Genomic DNA, 18,501 nt, shown 5'->3' on the forward strand with positions numbered 1-18,501 from the left:
GACAATAAGGGTGAAAGAGAGAACTGTCAATCATTTTTCGCAATGGCAACTGGTTTGTAGTTATGAAATCCCAACCAAATACCCAGTGGGACAGAACCATGTGTTGTTCAAATTGGACCCAACTGACACCAAGTGCATGATCCTTGTCGCTATCACTGTTGAAGTCTGCGGGTGGTCAAAACTGCAGCCTGGATACTCAAGCGCCTATTAAGTGAAGCATGTCAACAGGGACTGCTAAAACAGATGGAATTGCCACTATGCTCCTCTTGAAATGCCTTCCTTGTAAAAGCACAGCAGGAAACTGCTAAAACAGTGGGACACACTTTGCAGATGCTGCTTCATAGAAACTACTACTCAAACGACTGTCCCTTGTTATACATATGCTCATGGGCGTTCAACATTCATTAGCAATGCAGTAACAATGCTCTGACTGAAAAGCAATTGGCACATGTGGGCTGAAGATGCACTGTGTTAACTGACCCGTTCTGGCATGGGATGATGATGCACGAGGATGTTTCCACATCTGGCTTGTTGAAGAGGAGCTCTGAACTAGTTGTTAATTCATGACATACCATCTGCTATGAAAATATACCTGTACTCAGGAATATGCTGACTTCTCAGGTGCTACAGGAAACAGACGGAACATCTGGAAACAATAACCCAGTCAAACTCTTGTTAAACCTCACAACAATTGTGTTGCCTGGGTGCTATAGCACCCAGTGATGAATGGTGAGGGACACTGCCTTGAGCTTAAAACTGCTTATTGATCTCGTGGTGGAAACCCTGAGGTTATCAGATGTAGTAAGTGGATTCCTCAATTCTGCATGGAGGCACTGACTAACGGGCGAGTCCACTAAAAGAAAACAAACTGAGTTTACGAACGTCTGTCTGGCATTCCCTAATGGACACCTGTTTGGACAGCATACATGGGATGAAGGTCTAAAGCCTGTACCATGCAGCTGTGGGAAGAATTCGAAGTAAGGATGTCGTCTACTTGAGAAAGGTTACAAATGCTAATATAAAGACATATGGTGAAAAACGGCTGCTGCTCATATGCAAATTTCACAATATGGCAGACAGCACTCATAAAATCACCAAATTATGACTGTTGGCTGCACTAAGCAGGTACTCTTGGCTGAAGGTAAACCTTGAAACCCGGCACATCGTAGAGGCAGAATTATAGAGCCAGAACCCATGTGTGTGTATGTTGTAACATATGGACCCCAAGAAATAACCAATTACATTAGAACACCCTTATCGCCAATGTATGGGTGTTATTGGAGGAATGATGTCCAGTCGTGTGGATTTTGAACTCATTTGCTCTTGTTCGGTTATTGTTGAAGGGGGCGTAGCTACGGTCATATCCTCCCTTGTTGATGTAAGACTAGTCACGTCTCCAACCACTGACTAGAGCCTGAATCCAAGCCCACCTGACAGTGTGGTTTTGATGCAGTAGTAGATACTGGATGTATGTGATGAGGGATGTTTGACTTGTGGAGGGCCGTCAATGCTATTTCCCTGTCAGTTAAGTCACACATTGTTTTGATAGATGTCCTTGATCTCATTATTAAGGATGGTAGTCAAGGAAAAAAAAGTGGTGAAAAAGATTCTTCTGAAGCTTTAAATACCAAACAGGAGAGTTGAGAGAAATCCCAAATAACACATAAACTTGGCGAGATCTGCCGGTCAGTGTTTGCCAAGGACACTAAGAACCATCCATTACCAAGCCATCATAGGAGAGAGGTCAACTCTGTCAGGTCTAGAGAGACAGTGTTAATAGCTGAAGCTAAGTTTCAGACAGGCTGACGGATCTATGTGAGCTCCAAATCAAGGGCCATCATCTGTTGAGTCTCACGCCTTGTAAGACACGCTGGATGAAGAAACATTGTCGCACACAACTTCCTCATCCATCTGGGTTGCCCCATTGATGATTTCAAGAAAAGGGATTGCATACACACCACGCCCAGTCTTCAGTACCATAAAAGTTAAAGTCTTGGAGGGCACATCTACCAAAGTAGAGGCCAGAAGAATGAGTGGTGACATCAACAGGTGCAAAACCCTTGAAGATACGGGTACCTCTGAGAGGTGGATTGTATTTACCCCTGCCTGAGTATTTTAAGAACAAACATGCTATGGTTTACTGAGAAAGGGTTACGCGGTCGTATTTCCATGGTTTCAAAACGTTATGCTAAAGCTAACAAGTATGTGGAAGGCTATAGCCATAATAAACCTACAAACCATCTACTCTATCTTGATGCCAACAACCTGTACGGCTGGGCTATGAGTCAATATCTGCCGACAGGGGATTCGAATGGGTGCCTGAGAATAATTTTCAATCTGTGATAAACACTGGGGGTGTGGGGTGTGGGGTGTGGGGTGTGGGGTGTGGGGTGTGGGGTGTCCCCACTGGAGTATCCCCCACTTCTAATAAGGGTTAAATACTCGAAGTGGATTTAGAATACCCAAAGGAATTGCATACATCACACAACAGTTACCCTCTGGCACCTGAACGGATTAAGGTTAATCCCGACTGGATGTCTGAGTATCAACATAACTTGCTTGGTGGGGTGCCACAATCCCCAATTGATAAACTGGTACAAAATGTGATGAATAAAACAAAGTATATAGTTCACTACCGTAACTTACAGTTGTATTTATCACTTGGCATGAAGCTTACTTAAGTGCATAGAATACTGAAGTTTAATCAAAGCCCCTGGATGGAACCCTGCATTAGAATGAACACTGACCTGAGAAAGCAGGCCACCAACGACTTTGAGAAAAACCTGTACAAACTATTAAACATCTCTTCGGCAAAACGATGGAGAATTTACGAAAATGTGTTAACGTGAAGCTAGTCCGGTTGAATGACGAAGACAAGATCAGGAAACTGATAGCAAGCCCAGCGTACAATAGAAGTACATGTACTATATTCGATGATGACCTGGTGGCAATACACATGAAAAAGAGTCACATTAAACTTAATCGACCGGTCTATGTCGGTATGAGCATTCTAGACCTTTCTAAACACCCTGGATGGAACCCTGCATTAGAAAGAACACTGACCTGAGAAAGCTGGCCACCAACGACTTCGAGAAAAACCTGTACAAACTATTAAACACCTCCGTATTTGGCAAAAACAATGGAGAATTTACGAAAACGTGTTAATGTGAAGCTAGTCCGGCTGAATGAAGAAGACAAGATCAGGAAACTGATAGCAAGCCCGGTGTACAACAGAAGTACTTTATTCGATGATGACCTGGAGGCGATACATATGAAAGTCAAGCAGACGATGCTGACATTTCTTAGGCTAAGGGTGTGAAAAAGAACATGGTGAAACGACATATCAAGCATACCCTCTACAAACAGGCTCTATCAGAGAAAAAAAACGTTATAACACCAGATGAACATACTTCTTATTGACGGGCATAAGATATACGGGTTGACTTTGAATAAGACATCTCTATCTCCGATGGATACAAAACGCTGGATAACCTCGGATGGTGTCAATACCTACACTTACAGTCACTCCTTGATCTCTGGGGGGTGTGAAGGGACGCCCCACTAAATATTTAAATTACATATACATAATGGAGAAAGTTTACTACATCCCTTGGGGACATTGGAAAGGGGCAGATGCTATGAAAAAATTAGCTAAAGCCGCACGTGTTTCAGAAGAAAAAACCAAAGCCTGGTTACAAAAACAAGCCATATGACAAGTATACTTACCGGCACCGAAATATATACCCAGGAGAAAATTTGGTATTCATACACCTAATCAAGTTCCCCAGGCTGACCTGTTGTTTCTTCCACATGATACAGAGGTAAAACCTACAAGTATGCAGTGACAGTTGTAGACATCGCCAGCCGCTGTAAGCCCGCGGATTCCAGCGCATATACAAACGTAGTCAACTAACGTGCCCTCTGTGTTGCAAGTGGACCCAGGCCGGGAATTCATGGGTGCTGTGTCACAACAGCTAGCCAAACACAATGTTGAGGTAAGGAGGGGTGCGGCTGGTGAACATCCAAGTCAAGCCATAGTCGAGAGATTCAATTGCTCCTTAGCTCAATGTTTGTTTGCACACCAATATTCATGTGACTTGCAGTCGGCTGTCCACAGGGGTATGGGGCGTCCCCACTGGGCACCAAATACTGAATGGGTGGTACGACTTCCTCGTGTGGTTGATTTTATGAATCATGAAGTAACTAGGCTACTCGGGGGTGTGGGGGAATCCCCCATGAGACCAGTCGATGCAATCCGTATGAAATCTGTAGTAGCAGAGGTGGCAGCACCAGATCGTTAAAAAGAAAAAAAATTCCTGATCACGCACTCGTCAGATATTTATATCAACCAGGTGAATACGAGGGAGAGACACAGATCCTATCTGGTCTATGAAAACATATAATATCAATCGAGTGGATATCAAAGACTGGCAACCTAACCTGTATTTCTTGGAAAATGGGCCATATAGAGGATTCGTTCGTTAGGAATTACAAACCATACCTTGATCTTTAACAAGTGTTTAACTTTGCTGATGTAACCTTTTTTCTTCTCATAAATGTGCTGAAATTATTTTTCATCAGAGCCATGGGCTTTACATAATCGATAATTGCCTTTCACCCCTATTCCACACACCAAACACGTATAGTTGATATTATCTTTATGGTGATAAGAACAACAACCCTCAATACGGCTTTTTTAACCACAAATTTCAGTTTTCCCCATTGACAAATATGTGGAGCTGTTCTCATTTTGTGACATAATAATTTGTGTAATTTATCTAATTGTTTAACAATTAACACTGTTGCTGCTAAACCAAGTGCCACGAAGACCAACTCACTATCTTTCTGACCCTCTGAAGGAGTGTAATACTGAGACATCATTGGTTCATTTAATGGTTCCAGATGTTTACCCTTCATAGCTTCATCGACGTCTGCGAAAGTTTTAATGGAATGACCTTCACGTCTGAGTTGATCATTGATCTCTTCATTCATCTCTTAGTGTATTCAGCCTGTGCGGCCTGTAGCTTTACTACAGCTATATTGTGTCATTTTTGCTCTGCTTCTACCTCAGCCACGTTTCACTCTTTTAATTGAGAAAACAGAAAATGCTAGGGCATTAACAAGAGCCCCACCAACCAACATTGCTACCGTGGCCATATTATACACATTACTTTAAAATATGTTCAGGTATAATACCTTGCTTTACCAGAACATCCTTGGTGGCCATCGCCATACCAATGTTCATTGTAAGCATAAAAATATCTTGCAGGTCGAAGTTGAGCTTTATAGTTGGTCGTTTTATAATCATTTTAGTTAACCATGCGTATCCTACTCTAATCCGGGAACCACCAATGCGTGCTATGCGTCGTTAATGAACGATTTTGATTATAACATAATATGAGGGTCGATTTCTGTGGTCACTTGCAGTCAGCTGTCCGCAGGACTGTGGGGTGTCCCCACTGGGGGTATTGAAATTTCCTGACCAGCAGGTCTGCCCACAACATATATGATGAAACAGCAGCAGTGGCTACTGCACCACCTACAGTCACCCACATGGGGTACCACATGTAATTTTTTTGTGCCTTGCTAAGGCATTTTTTCTACCAGCTTCAACTTTTTTTTGGTTCATCTTCTTGGTCACTTACATCACTGGCTCTGCAAGACTGAGCACTGAGCTGTCTGCAGGACTCTCCACCAACTGGGGGTGTGGGGTTTGCCCCACTGGACTCTGGGCAGCATCCATCTTTTATATTATTGTTATTATTTGTTTTATTAAATTTACAATGCTTTGCTGTGATGATCACTGCAGTCATCAGCGCTAGATACACAGCACAAATGAGGTAGCTCAAGGCATTATTGATGAACGGGTCCTTCTCTAAGTCCTCCGACAAATTGAGTCTACGTTCAGCCGTAAATCTGGGTAATAGTAGTACCTATGACTTTTGTCATCTCGGCCCCAAGTTGTGTCTCACACCTAGCATATAATTTATTGATTTCCTCATCTGACATTTTCTGAATTTTGTCAGCAGTGATGTTGTCACCTAAATATTGTTTTCCCTTACTACCCACGACTAGTGTTACCAGTCTGTCTCGCTGCTTGTTGTCCTTTTGTTCCTCTGGAACTAACATCTGTTCTAGTAATTCACTCCATTTCATAATATAGGACTATAGTTTGTATTTTCAAAAAATAATAACCAACAAACACATATAGATAAAGGTTAGGTTACACACAACTAGAACTTCAAAAACAGACATTTTACTAAAATTACTAAACTATTACTACAATTTACTAAAACATTACTAAAAACAAAGGCTGTCCTGGGGGTCACCCCGCCACTTGTACTGATTTCAAATCTGCCTGGCAAGATCTGGACTAGTCACCATGTCGAACTCTAACAAGATGTTGTCGATCTCAGAACTACCCTCATCCGAGTTTGGCATACACACGACTTTGCTGTAATCATTGAACTCAAGTTCGTATTTCAGCCTGTCGCCCAATGCGGCTTGGTAAACCGGCGCTTGCCCAGTTAGCAGCTCAAAGTCAAGCGGGATACAAAACCTATTCCCATATGCTTCGGCAATTGCTTTTTCACTATTCCGAATTTTGGATGTCTCATCTGGCATGAAGGCGTACACGATACGTAACTTATTCGATTTTCTGCTGCTGAGTCCCTGGTACACACTGTTGTCGCGTTCTCCCTCACTTTTCCACAGGTCTGTATAACAGTAGTATACATTGCTGTCACCTATGCTAAACACCTCGTTACTGTTAATTTTTAATGTGGTCTTCTTGACTATAGCATGACACACATTATTATTTGTTGTTGTTTGAAGTCAATGTGATGTTAAACGCCAATCGTGCCATCCCTGACACTATGACGTCGTTCTCACCCAAGTTTGGGAATCTAACCAACAGTACTTGGTTCTGGTCTATCTTGCTGGGGTTGTTCGTAACAGTAACCGACTAGCGCACGGCTTTGATGCCAAGGGGTTGTCTTAATCTTCGAAAAGAATTTAGCTTTCTACCGTATGAGATTATATATATTAATATTTGATAAAATATAATTTCAAAACTATGAACGGTATCCCAATGGATGATTTTGGAGCTACTGCTCCTCCTGATGTTGAATACAAAGATACTTTGTTTACTAGTTCCCCATTGAGTGACCATCTTTTGAAAACAACAGTATACGATTATTACAATGATTTAAAAAGCAAAAGAAACTACATCGCGCCTCAGGGTCAAGACTATTCAAACTTTACCATAGATGACTTCGGTACTCTACGTCTTAAGGATAACCAAGAGATTGACATCGTTAACTAGAAAACCACAGTCGCCATGGTACTGAATTTATCCATGATAAACTAAACATGCAGGATTACAGTGGTGTAAAACCTAAGGTGGGGCAAGCCCGACACCCTATTCCTCTGAAGGTTGTTCAAGGTCTTCAAGCTACCATATCCGAACTGAGTAGAGAGGGGGGCCCCACACCTCCAGTGGTAACAAAACACAGCGTGCTACAGAAACGTCGGACAGTGTTGAAAATCTGTTGAGTAAATACTGGGATAAACCATTACCGGGATTTGAGTTTCCACTGAGGGAACTGTACGGCCTAGACGAACACGCACACGGTGAACTCGTGAACAACATGGGAAAACTGAACGTACTCGACGAGCACATAGCTCATGAAAAACCAAACTCAGCAAAACGGACGAAGAGGATATGAAGCGTCTTATCATGGAATGAATTACTAATTTAGAAGACGAGTGACGCCTCCTCAAATCGTGAACAGCTGTGATCCCAGATCAGCCGCATACAGGAAACAATCGATAGAATACTGAACGAGGAAAGCACGTTGGCCGACAGGATCCGAATATTGTTCCGAGAGCAAAGTATCACCAGAGTTCTGACGGCATTGGGTTTCATCATATCAACTATTGTACTATCTGTTAAAGGAGGGGGTTCTCCCACTTCACCAAGTGGTGGCACCACACCGAGTGGTGGTGACGTCAGAGACTGGATAAAAAACATCTAAAATCACTTGAGGAGGCTCTGGCTAAACTCGCGGGTAAGGCCGCAGAAGCTCTGCCTGGTATCCTAAGAGTATCGTATCATGGCTGCTCAGCACACTGGGTAAAACTGCCACATGGCTTGGTCAAAATCTGTGGGCATTCCTTGTTGCTGTGGCTGGGCTGGGCTGGTGTACGTTGCGGCTAGGGAATTTTTAACCAAATAAGGCACAAGCCGACTGTGACACCTCCGACAACATGGATAACGGGACAGATAATTTGGGCTGCATAAAATAGCTGGTTTACAGGTATTTACCAGTTCAGACATGTTAACAATAAACCAGTCTTTTGACATGTATTTGGAAAACTTCATAACTCTTGGAAATCATTGGATACGTCTGTTTTTCATGTCCTTAAATTTTTGTTAAAGTGTTATGCAATGTTTTGAATCCAAATGATTTAAATATTTACTCATCAATGACCAGTGATCTCTGGTATGACCTGACCAAGTCAAGTAGCCATCTAAAAACGGGCGTTATTAAGAGTGGGGAAACTAGTTCAAACTAGTAACCAAAGCGCCCATGTTAAATTGCTCTTTTCCTTGTTTCATTTGTGCAAAATATTTATTTTGTCATGATTAAAAGTTTTCTTATTAAAGTTCAATCAAGCATTTTGATCTTGTTCCATTTTTGCTTAATAAATCAAGCATTCACTTGATTATAAGTAGTTTTGGGTTTTTTTATGTTATTTATTTAGTCATTGTTTTGTAATATAATGTGATACATATCACAAGGCATGCTTTTGCATTGCAATATATCACAATATGAAAATCCTCTGCAATATCCACCCCTAAGAACGATAAACAAAATTTAGAAATAATAGTGCCTTATTTTCAAGAGATGGCAAACACAATGGAGAACATTTTAAGAGGTATGGGGAAGTCATCACATTCAATATTATTGCTCTTATACAGCAACGAAGTATTACATGTACTTTTCTGATAGTTGTACTAGAGGAAGTGACTTCTTGATGACAAATGTCTAAACCACTGTCTGTACATACACTGTTTTTCGGCGATTCCTCAGATATGTGTTGAAAAGAAAGCGGACTCCAAGCTGTAGAGACTGTACACACATCACACTGTAGTCAACATTATGCCCTTCTTCCTGGAAATACAAATCAAGTCACAATCAAATAGCAAAACAGGCTAAAAATCAAAATTGTATGTAGTTTGCAAACTCCAAACTTATAGTATATCAAACATAGAGTACAACTTTGCCAAGACAGCAAACTGCTCTTCTCTCCTGTGTAAAATTCACTCTAGAACGGTATACCTAGGTTCTATGTAAGTGTGGACAAGTCTATGTTGGTGAAACATCCAGACCCCTCACAATCAAACCTCAGTATTTACACTTGTCTTGACTCCAAATCAGCCTCAGCAGATCTTATCCAAGACAATACTGACCAAAGCATCAGGGGCAGTCAAAACCCTAACAACCAACCTCAATGATTTCAAAATATAAACCTCCAAGAAACAATCTACATCATTAGAATCCAACCATCAATCATCCATAACCAAGTCTATTAAATGCCCCCAGCTTGCCATCAACTCATTAAAGACCCCCATCAGGCATAACCTCTTTGTTTAGAGTACAGGTTTCACATACCTCCAGCTGACTACAGCTTCACATGTTAGCCTTTATAATCTTATCTTCAGTAGCAAGAAGCCCTATCTTGATACTGAAACAACACCTCTTCACACTTGTACACACACCTCTCAAACTTTATTCTGTTCATCTGCTTCGTAACCTACACAGAAACATCACTCAATAAAGAGGTTGTTCATCTTTATATTTCTATCCTTTCTTAGTGTCCCACCTCTTAATGCATCTCAAAGAACTGAATTCCCTATATGTGGCAACGGTTACTTACTGCATTTACTGAAACTAGATTCTTCACAAATGAGAAATATTCATGGTTGTACACATCCCTGTTCTTGACAAAGGTTACATTTTCAGCATGAATGATCTGTTGTATACTGGCTGGCATCTTGTCAACAAATATGCCCTTTCTCTCTCCCTTGTGGACAAGTTCAGTCAGTTCCATCAGGCTGTCAGAGTCCATGCAGCTCTTCCTATAACAATCAAGAAGAAGTTGAAAGCATTTGACAGATCTGTTTTCACACTTATTCATATGAGACTCTGGCGATTGTGTAAACACAAAACAAAAACATACCCTCCATCTGTGAGCACTTTTTTCACGATCTTGCTCTTCTTTGCCGTGGCTGGTGTTGCAGGTTCCTCCATTCTTTCATAGAACAACAAGTAGCCATTCCAGTAGCGCAATCGGTCTTCAGGATACGAGGAGCTTGCTGAAACATCCATATACAGATGATCATATGTTTAATTCAAATGGTTATAAATGCAAGAACATTATCTTGTAATATGATGTTTTTAAGTTCACACTTAGTCACTGTATAATCTGAAAATACCCATTTCTCTTGACAGTTATGCTGAATGTTATTTGGTCCTAAATTTGAAAAGAATGTTTTAGTGTTTGCCTGCATCCTCCCTGTAGTGTCTTATTTTTACAAGGTGCTACAAAGACAACTACTTAAATTACAGGACTTATTTAACTCATATATGTATATCATAAGACTATTCCTTCTGTCCATAACTGTAAACCCCAAACATTCCTGGCCACCAAGACGCACTCCCAACTAAGTAGCTGAAAAGAGTAACAGTGAAATGGTATACTGCAATATTAGTAGAACTGCTGTAATGCAATCCACAAATACAGTTTGCATATTGTCATTTTTATCGAGTGATATAATGAATGTTTTGGTCATCAAAATAATATCTTGTACCATGCTATTGAACAATGTCAGATTTGGCACTGGTGTCCATTTTGTGCATTATGATTATATCTCATATACCGAAAAGAAATGGAGAACCTCAGAGCCCTACAGTACTGTGGTAACAGCATACTGTTTCACCCCGACTGAAGTGGACCAAGTCCACATAAGTAGCTTACCTGGTATTCCAAAACTTACCACTACCATCCCTCTCATAATACAGCTAGACTCATAAAAGAGAGCACTCACACTGGTCATAGACTTTGGCCTTGTAACTGCCCCCAAAACATTCCTGCTCAATACTGCTGTCATTCATATAGAACTCCTCTACAATTGTGTCATTGAACTTGAACCACTTTCCCTTATTGCCATTGGTGAGCACTGTGCCTCTACAATGAAAACAGAACATAACAGAATTAAAGCAGAATAATGTGATAAAGAAGTCATTCTACTCGAAGGTAAATACACACTCTTTGTGCCATGTTAAACAAACACATTCCAATATGGAAGAACAAAAGTAATACTTATATACTTAAAAAAGAAAAAGTATCGCAATACCTGGATATTTTCACTCTAGTGAGTGAGAAAGGCCTGTGCACCAGTTGCCCTTTTGCCTGGGGTAAGCCTATACAGGGGTTGTCCCATAGTGAGGAAGGCGTATACAGGGGCTGTCCCAGAGTTAGAAAGGCATATACAGAGGTTGTACCAGAGTGAGGAGGGCCTATACAGGGGTTGTCCATGCGAGTGAGGTAGTAGGACAAAACTTTATGGATGAGCAACTTCTTTAATCAGGTGCAGTGACGTTTTGATACAGCTTCTTTATCATTGCAAAGCAAGTAAGAGGCCTCTTACTTGCTTGACAATGATACAAGAAGCTGTATCGAAATGTACTTGCTTGGTGATACAAGAAGCTGTATCGAAACGTCGCTCCACCTGATTAAAGAAGTTGCTCATCCATAAAGTTTCGTCCTTATCCGATTCTCTAACTTCTAAACAGGCCTTTCAAAGAAGGGAGTGAGGTAGGCCTATACAGGGGTTGCCCTAGTGGGTGAGGTAGGCCTATACAGGGGTTGCCCAAGTGGGTGAGGTAGGCCTATACAGGGGTTGCCCTAGTGGGTGAGGTAGGCATATACAGGGGTTGCCCTAGTGGGTGACGTAGGCCTGTACAAGGGTTACCCCAGCTAACTTTGTACCTTCTGTCTCTGATGAAGGAGTAGTAATGGCCAGCATTTGCCTGTCCACTATGCACAACTACCCCAACCAGCTCATAGTTGATCTGCTTCTGCTGACAGGGAGTGCAGTCTGTTGTCACTTCAGATATACTCCCACTGCTCTTTGAGGTGTCACCATTCAACTTTTCTGTTGTGTCAGTGTCACTGTTGTTGTTGACCTTCTCAGATTCTCGCCTGGCCATACCATCTGCAGTATATGGCTCCATGTCCAGTACCCATGGAAACTGCAACAAGAGGGAAACACCTGCCTGTCAGTGTGGTCATGTTATGCATGGGCTGTAGTTAGTGTTACACTGAAGCTAGCATTCTTAGTTTTCAGTATCTAAATAACACCTATGCAATTCCCACAACTAACAGTTTGCTGAATTGATTGTCAACACTATTGTCCCACAGTAAAATATACTATTGACAAAAAATAAGTGAACTGATGAAATGATAGTGAATGTGACAATGCTGCCGAATGTCCACTAAAATAAATTTGGGCATGAAGTTCAATATCTGGTGTGTCCACTATGTTGGGCAACACATTCACAACACCTTGATGGCATACTGTTGATTAATTTCCGGATGGTTGCCCATGGTATTGCCTGCCATTCCTCCTGAAGAGCTGCATCTAGCTGGGCCAGATTCATGGGTGTGGGGTCCCCAGAGTACACCCTTCGACCAAGAATGTCCCATAGATATTCAATTGGGTACAGGTCTGGGGACTTACAGGGCCAGTCCAATGTCTGTATGCCCTCTCGTCAGGGATAAGCCTTATTTTTTGTCGATAGTATATCTATATATAGTACATATCAACTGTTGGGATATGTAACTTTCAAACCATTTCTAGTCCATCAAAAACCATAAAGGAAACAAATGTCTTCAAATGACATCAATACTCCTTCATATAGATATATGGTTACTGTGGAATCTCTGGCATGTGTGATGACAAATAAACTCACGCGGAAGTGGTCGTCAAACTTGAGAGCTCTATTTGTCTCCCAGTCATAGCCAAACCTCTTGAGTTGAATACAGAGCAATGGAGGCAGTGTTTTGATGCACATACGCTTGATGGTGTTCCTCTGAAAGATGGACATACACCCTGCTTGATATTAACGTCTTGTAGAAGGGTTCACACCCACAGTTTAAGTCATCCAAATGCAAACTATACCAAGAGTTTATGAGTGTCAAAATAAAGTCTACACCAACAGTTGAAGTCTACCAACTGCAATCAGCCAGAATCAGGTTAGACAAAGAGTTCTTGAGGTCACATATAGAGAACCCCATCAAAGATGCATGCCAGTGCAACCTGAAGATTCACTGTTAGTATAGGAGAAAACACTTCTCCTCAGTTTTGGCAGACAATGTTAAACCGGAGGGGGAGGGATTTCCAGACCCCAATGGTTTTACATTGTCTACCAAAACTGAGGAGAAGTGTTTTCTCTATCATATATAAACCTAAAGTGTGCTTCTCACTATATCATCTCTTGTTTTCCCAGAACAACCGCATTTGAGGATTTTGTTTTGGAGGGACAGGTTTTACTTTTCGTTAATAAGACCGCTTTCCAGGTTTTACTTTTCGTTAATAAGACCGCTTTCCAGGTTTTACTTTTGGAGTAAGACCGCTTCTGAGGTTTTACTTTGCCTAACTTTATATGAACATTAACTTTCAAAATATACATGAGTGTTTGAAATCAACTGAAAAATATTGTTCAATATTAAACTCACAAAGCAAAGTTTTCCGAAGCAGGATTGGAACCGCAATTCTCTCATCTGTAGGCAGACGCTCTACCGCATGGCCATCGGGCCGACGAAAGTAGTGGGGTTAAATTATCTACTTATGGTTACTGTTATTAAATTGATTTTACCCTGGGAAGCGGTCTTACTAACAAAAACTAAAACCTGGGAAGCGGTCTTACTAATGAAAACTAAAACCTAGGCAGCGGTCTTACTAACGAAAAGTAAGACCAGCCCCTCCAAAACGAAAGCCTCAAATGCGGTTATTCTGGAAAAACAAGAGATGACCTAATACATAGTGAGAAGCACACTTCAGGTTTATATTAGCACTGAGCAGAGGTGAATCATGTATGCCTTTTGCACTTTGTCACAAAAAAACTTCTTCTAAGAGAAGAATGGTTTCTTACCTTTTCACCACATTTTTCACAGAAGTATGCATTGTCGCCTTCTAGAAGCTCTCCCTTTACAAACTGGTCCAGTGAGTCTTGTAAGGTATCGTTTTTAACAGTCAAGTTTAGTGCAATGAAAGCCTCTTCTCTTTCATACCGATGTGGACAGTCTTTACAAATCTTCTGATCAGAAAATATGCCCTGGAACTTCTTTTTGAATATCTCATCTTTCCCAGTTTTCTTGAAAAAGAGACAATTAATCTTCACTGAAAGTAATATGTTAAGGGATGGAGGATTTTTACTTCTGTTTTGGTGTCATGAAAAAAGTACAGTTTTTGTGAGGGTAATGACAAAAACTGACACTTTATACTCAAAATTGTTTTTCATTGTGCCTCTTAAGGGCGTGTAAAGATTAACATGTATTGTTTCATCACACAAGCTGCTACCAAGTTTTAGTTTCACTGACTGAGTGACCCTGACCTGTGTTCCCCACTGATGAGACTGGAGGAAGACTGGACAAATGGTCTCATCTTAAAGCTGATGTCAGAACATCTAACTCATAAATGGTAACAAGCTGTCTCCCATGTGAATCAAAGTTACCTGAATTTCATGAGGCTGTTAAATGTCTGTGAAAAGCAACTAGTTTGGTAAAATCTAAGTACTTTAGATATTTACACACTTACCTCTTATCAGCAGTATATATGCGTTCTTGGCTTACTCTTCAGCGCAAACTGCAGAAGTTGAGATCGAAAGCTTGCTAACCTAACACTTGCAAAGGTGGTTCGATTGAAGACATCCAGGTGACCGGTAAGGTCACTGCAGTCTCTCATGTGGCTACATGGAAAAGTCATTCCTTTTGTTGAGAACAAAGGGTAGAACAATGATAACTCGGAGGTAGAAATGACTCAGGCAGGCTTCAGACTTGATGATAATGTATGAGATAAGTATGTAAATATCTAAAATACTTAGATTTTACTAAACTATTTGGGATGGTTCAATTGTTGAGCAGAAGTTAAGAGGTTGAGAAGTCCTGTGAGAGGCCAAGGGAGGCAACGTTCTCCACTCCATGTCAACAGAGGCCAACTTAGAGTCAGGAACTCGATATTAGGAGACAGAAGTAGAAGAGAGACAATCCAACCCCTGATCATGAGCCGTGGCCTGGTCTGACAAGTCCTAAGAGTGAATAGGATAATCACCTCTGTGAACTTTAGCTACAATAAAACTATGATTTAGAGATAACATGCAAACTCTTCATCAAGTGAATCAACCAAAGGCTATCCGCCATCTAATCAAAAAAAGCCTCCATGCCTAAGTGCGTCTCAGAGATTGGTCCAGAATCTCCAAATCATCTGTAGTTTCCACATAATCCGGCCGGAAATCCTTCTTGAAGCAAGGCGGGCTTAAAGGAGATCTACTTCTGTCAGCATGCCTGGAACAATTCTTGTCCCTTTTTAAGATCGTGAGGACCTATCAGAGGTAGTGGAAGGAGGTGGAGGAAGAGAAGTAGACTGAATGACCACCTCAGGCATTAAGGGACGAGACAGTTGAGGGGATGATGAAGACAAAACTGGAGGACCAGGAGGGGCTGAAGGCCTCATCTGGGTGTGTTGATGTGACTGGCTAAACATTGACTATATAAAGTTCTACATAACACTTGGGTCAAAACCCTGAATTGTAGGTGCACCATCGTTCTGTGGAATACCAAAATTCTGTAACACTGGTGCTTAATTCCCACAGCTGTGCACCACCACAGTCTGGTAGGGCAGTCTACATCCGACATCCGGCAGTCAAACAACTGACAAGAATGAAAAACTCAACACCAATAAATATTCAAAGTTACCAACTAGAAAAAAATTCCAGGTAGTAAACCAACAATGACCACCAGGAAAAATATACACCAACAGTCAAAAAATTAACTATAGTAGAGAGATCCCACATCCATGTCTGACTTGGAACACGAATAAGAAAGAAATAACTTTTCCACAGGGCCATGTGAGAGGCTGCAGTGACCTTTCCGGTCACCCAGATGTCATTAGTCAAACCACCTTGGCAAGTGTTAGATTAGCAAGCCTTCAATCTCAACTTCTGAAGTCTGTTTTCGAGGAGTTAAGGCAAGTATGCACATAATGATGATAAGAAGTAAGTAAAAAAATGTTTGATTTGAGTGAAGGGTGAAACTGGAAGAACAGAGCTAGATGATATGTTGGGCTTTTACTGCATGAGTGGAAAATAATTATCATGCTTTAAGCACCACCTGACATATGAAGCTTACTTACTTTCATATGTTCATCAACCTGGTCAATGATAGCCTGGAAGAAATCGAAGGCATCCTGCTGTTCTCGCACATTGATAGTCTGACCCCACAGTTTAAACACACTCCAGAATTTCTCAGGTTCATGATACTGCAGACGACTTTCCATCATGTGACCAAAGATCTGCTGCATCTGGTAGAAAACACTGAAACCAACACAAAGCTTGCCATCAGTATTTGATCACCATACACTTTACCCTATCTCATTCTGTCTTACGCCCATTGTTTGAAAACGACTGAGAACAAAGTATTCAGCCTCTGTAAACACCTCCCAGGTCCATTTCCTGCTGTAGGTAGTGATAGGTATCTTGTGCAATGCTTGCAGACATGCACTGGTTGATTTCCAATAAGATCCACCCAGAGTAGGGGACAAATGATGAAAATGTGCATTTATATCTACTGCATACTTCTCTCTTGCAGTTGACTACACCATCCTATCCCATTATCACTATGAAATATTCTGAGACACGAAAAACAACAGCCGGAAATCGCTGTCCTCAGTCAAGATAAAATCTTCCAAGTCATGACATCCTCAAAAGAGAATGAAGACAGCTGTAAGTCAACCAGAGCATGTTTACATGCACTACCTCTCACTGCGCAGAACAACAGATGGAGCTTGTTCAGGCAAGGTTGGTTGGTTTGTTGTTTTATGCTGCACTCAGCAATATTCCAACTATATGGTGGCGGGCTGTACATAATGGCTCTCTACCAGACAACCTAGTTATCAACATCAAAAGCATTAGTCTATGCAACTGAGATACCATGACATCTGTCAACCAAGTCACTGATCCTGATAACCTGATCCTGTAAGTCACCTCTTGCAACAAGCCTGAATTATGGATGACCACACCTCTCCACAGGCATGTTCACTTTGATCCTGGTTGTTTCCACGCCATGGTGTGAAGGAGCCACTGGCCCACTAGGCCTTGACTAGTAAGAATTCAGTTGTGCCAGTAAATCTCTACAGTCCCTGTCCCAAATGGTAAGCAAGTTTTCATATGGTCATATGTAAATTTTGTGCTCTCTCCAACTTGCTGTCATTGTCAGTTGTCACTATAATAAATGATTGTGGCCTGATAAAACGTTCATCATATTAGCAGCTTAACAATGAAACCAGTTATGCCGACAATATCTTATTCTACCCTATTGTTGTAATCTTTAGCTTAGTGTCTACATTCCACTTTTGGGCTAGTGAATTATTTTGTGGGTTAGTAACTTTTAGGCATATCTAGCTGGCAAGCAAAATTTGGAAACTATTTCACACACAGCATAAGAACAAGAGCAAAGATAAGTTTTGAATTTAAATTTGAATCATATTCACAGGTAATTAAATAAGCAAACTTTAATGTGGTGAAACTTCTTCCTAAAAATGTTATTTTCTGAATAAAACTGATATTTTATACTTATCTGGACTCATGCTAATATGCTTATCTCCTCCCGCAGTGCGAAGATAGTCGGAAATCCCTTTGAGTTCCCTTCTTGAAGCAGACATACAATTACACTCACTCACGAGTAGCCTCCCTTTATCCCTTGGCGCCTTATTGCTCACATGATCTGCCATGCTTGTCACTCTCAATAACTTTAAGCCTGACATGTGAGACAGCAGTGATAACCAAAATGCCATAAGCAGGTTGGTTGGGAGGGCTTGTGAGTCAGGATAAGTATAAAATATCAATTTTAATTAGAAAATTACATTTATTTCCTTATCCTGACTTATGTTATTATGCTTAAAGAACCCAACAGAATTGGTGGCCACAACTGGATTCTTCTGGTTGTCTTGTAAGTATGTCCAGTATTTCCCCCCACAGGAACCATAATGGCACTTTATCGGTCCCATTCTTCCAATATCCATCCATTAGTCAGGGGGTCCACACCATGTCAGACTTCTTTTCTTGTGAAGTGACTGCTGACAAATCCATGTGGATATATACAACAACTAGTGTCCTGAACTTTACGCCAAGATTGTCCCATCAAGACAAGTTGCAG

General features: G+C 41.1%; 1 protein-coding gene across 1 annotated transcript in view; it reads right to left on the reverse strand.

The window, feature by feature from the left end:
• LOC137290530 (ubiquitin carboxyl-terminal hydrolase 24-like) overlaps positions 1-18,501 on the reverse strand; it is a 177,129-nt gene that overhangs the window by 34,211 nt on the left and 124,417 nt on the right. The window contains exons 40-47 of the mRNA XM_067821545.1: positions 16,481-16,661; positions 14,223-14,444; positions 13,041-13,160; positions 12,058-12,320; positions 11,114-11,253; positions 10,246-10,381; positions 9,943-10,144; positions 9,073-9,176 (exon numbers count right to left, since the gene is read on the reverse strand). Of these exons, the coding sequence (XP_067677646.1) occupies positions 9,073-9,176; positions 9,943-10,144; positions 10,246-10,381; positions 11,114-11,253; positions 12,058-12,320; positions 13,041-13,160; positions 14,223-14,444; positions 16,481-16,661 (1,368 nt within the window). The remainder of the gene's footprint in view (positions 1-9,072; positions 9,177-9,942; positions 10,145-10,245; positions 10,382-11,113; positions 11,254-12,057; positions 12,321-13,040; positions 13,161-14,222; positions 14,445-16,480; positions 16,662-18,501) is intronic.

Source organism: Haliotis asinina, chromosome 7, assembly GCF_037392515.1.
Source record: "Haliotis asinina isolate JCU_RB_2024 chromosome 7, JCU_Hal_asi_v2, whole genome shotgun sequence".
Taxonomy (NCBI): Eukaryota; Metazoa; Mollusca; class Gastropoda; order Lepetellida; family Haliotidae; genus Haliotis; species Haliotis asinina.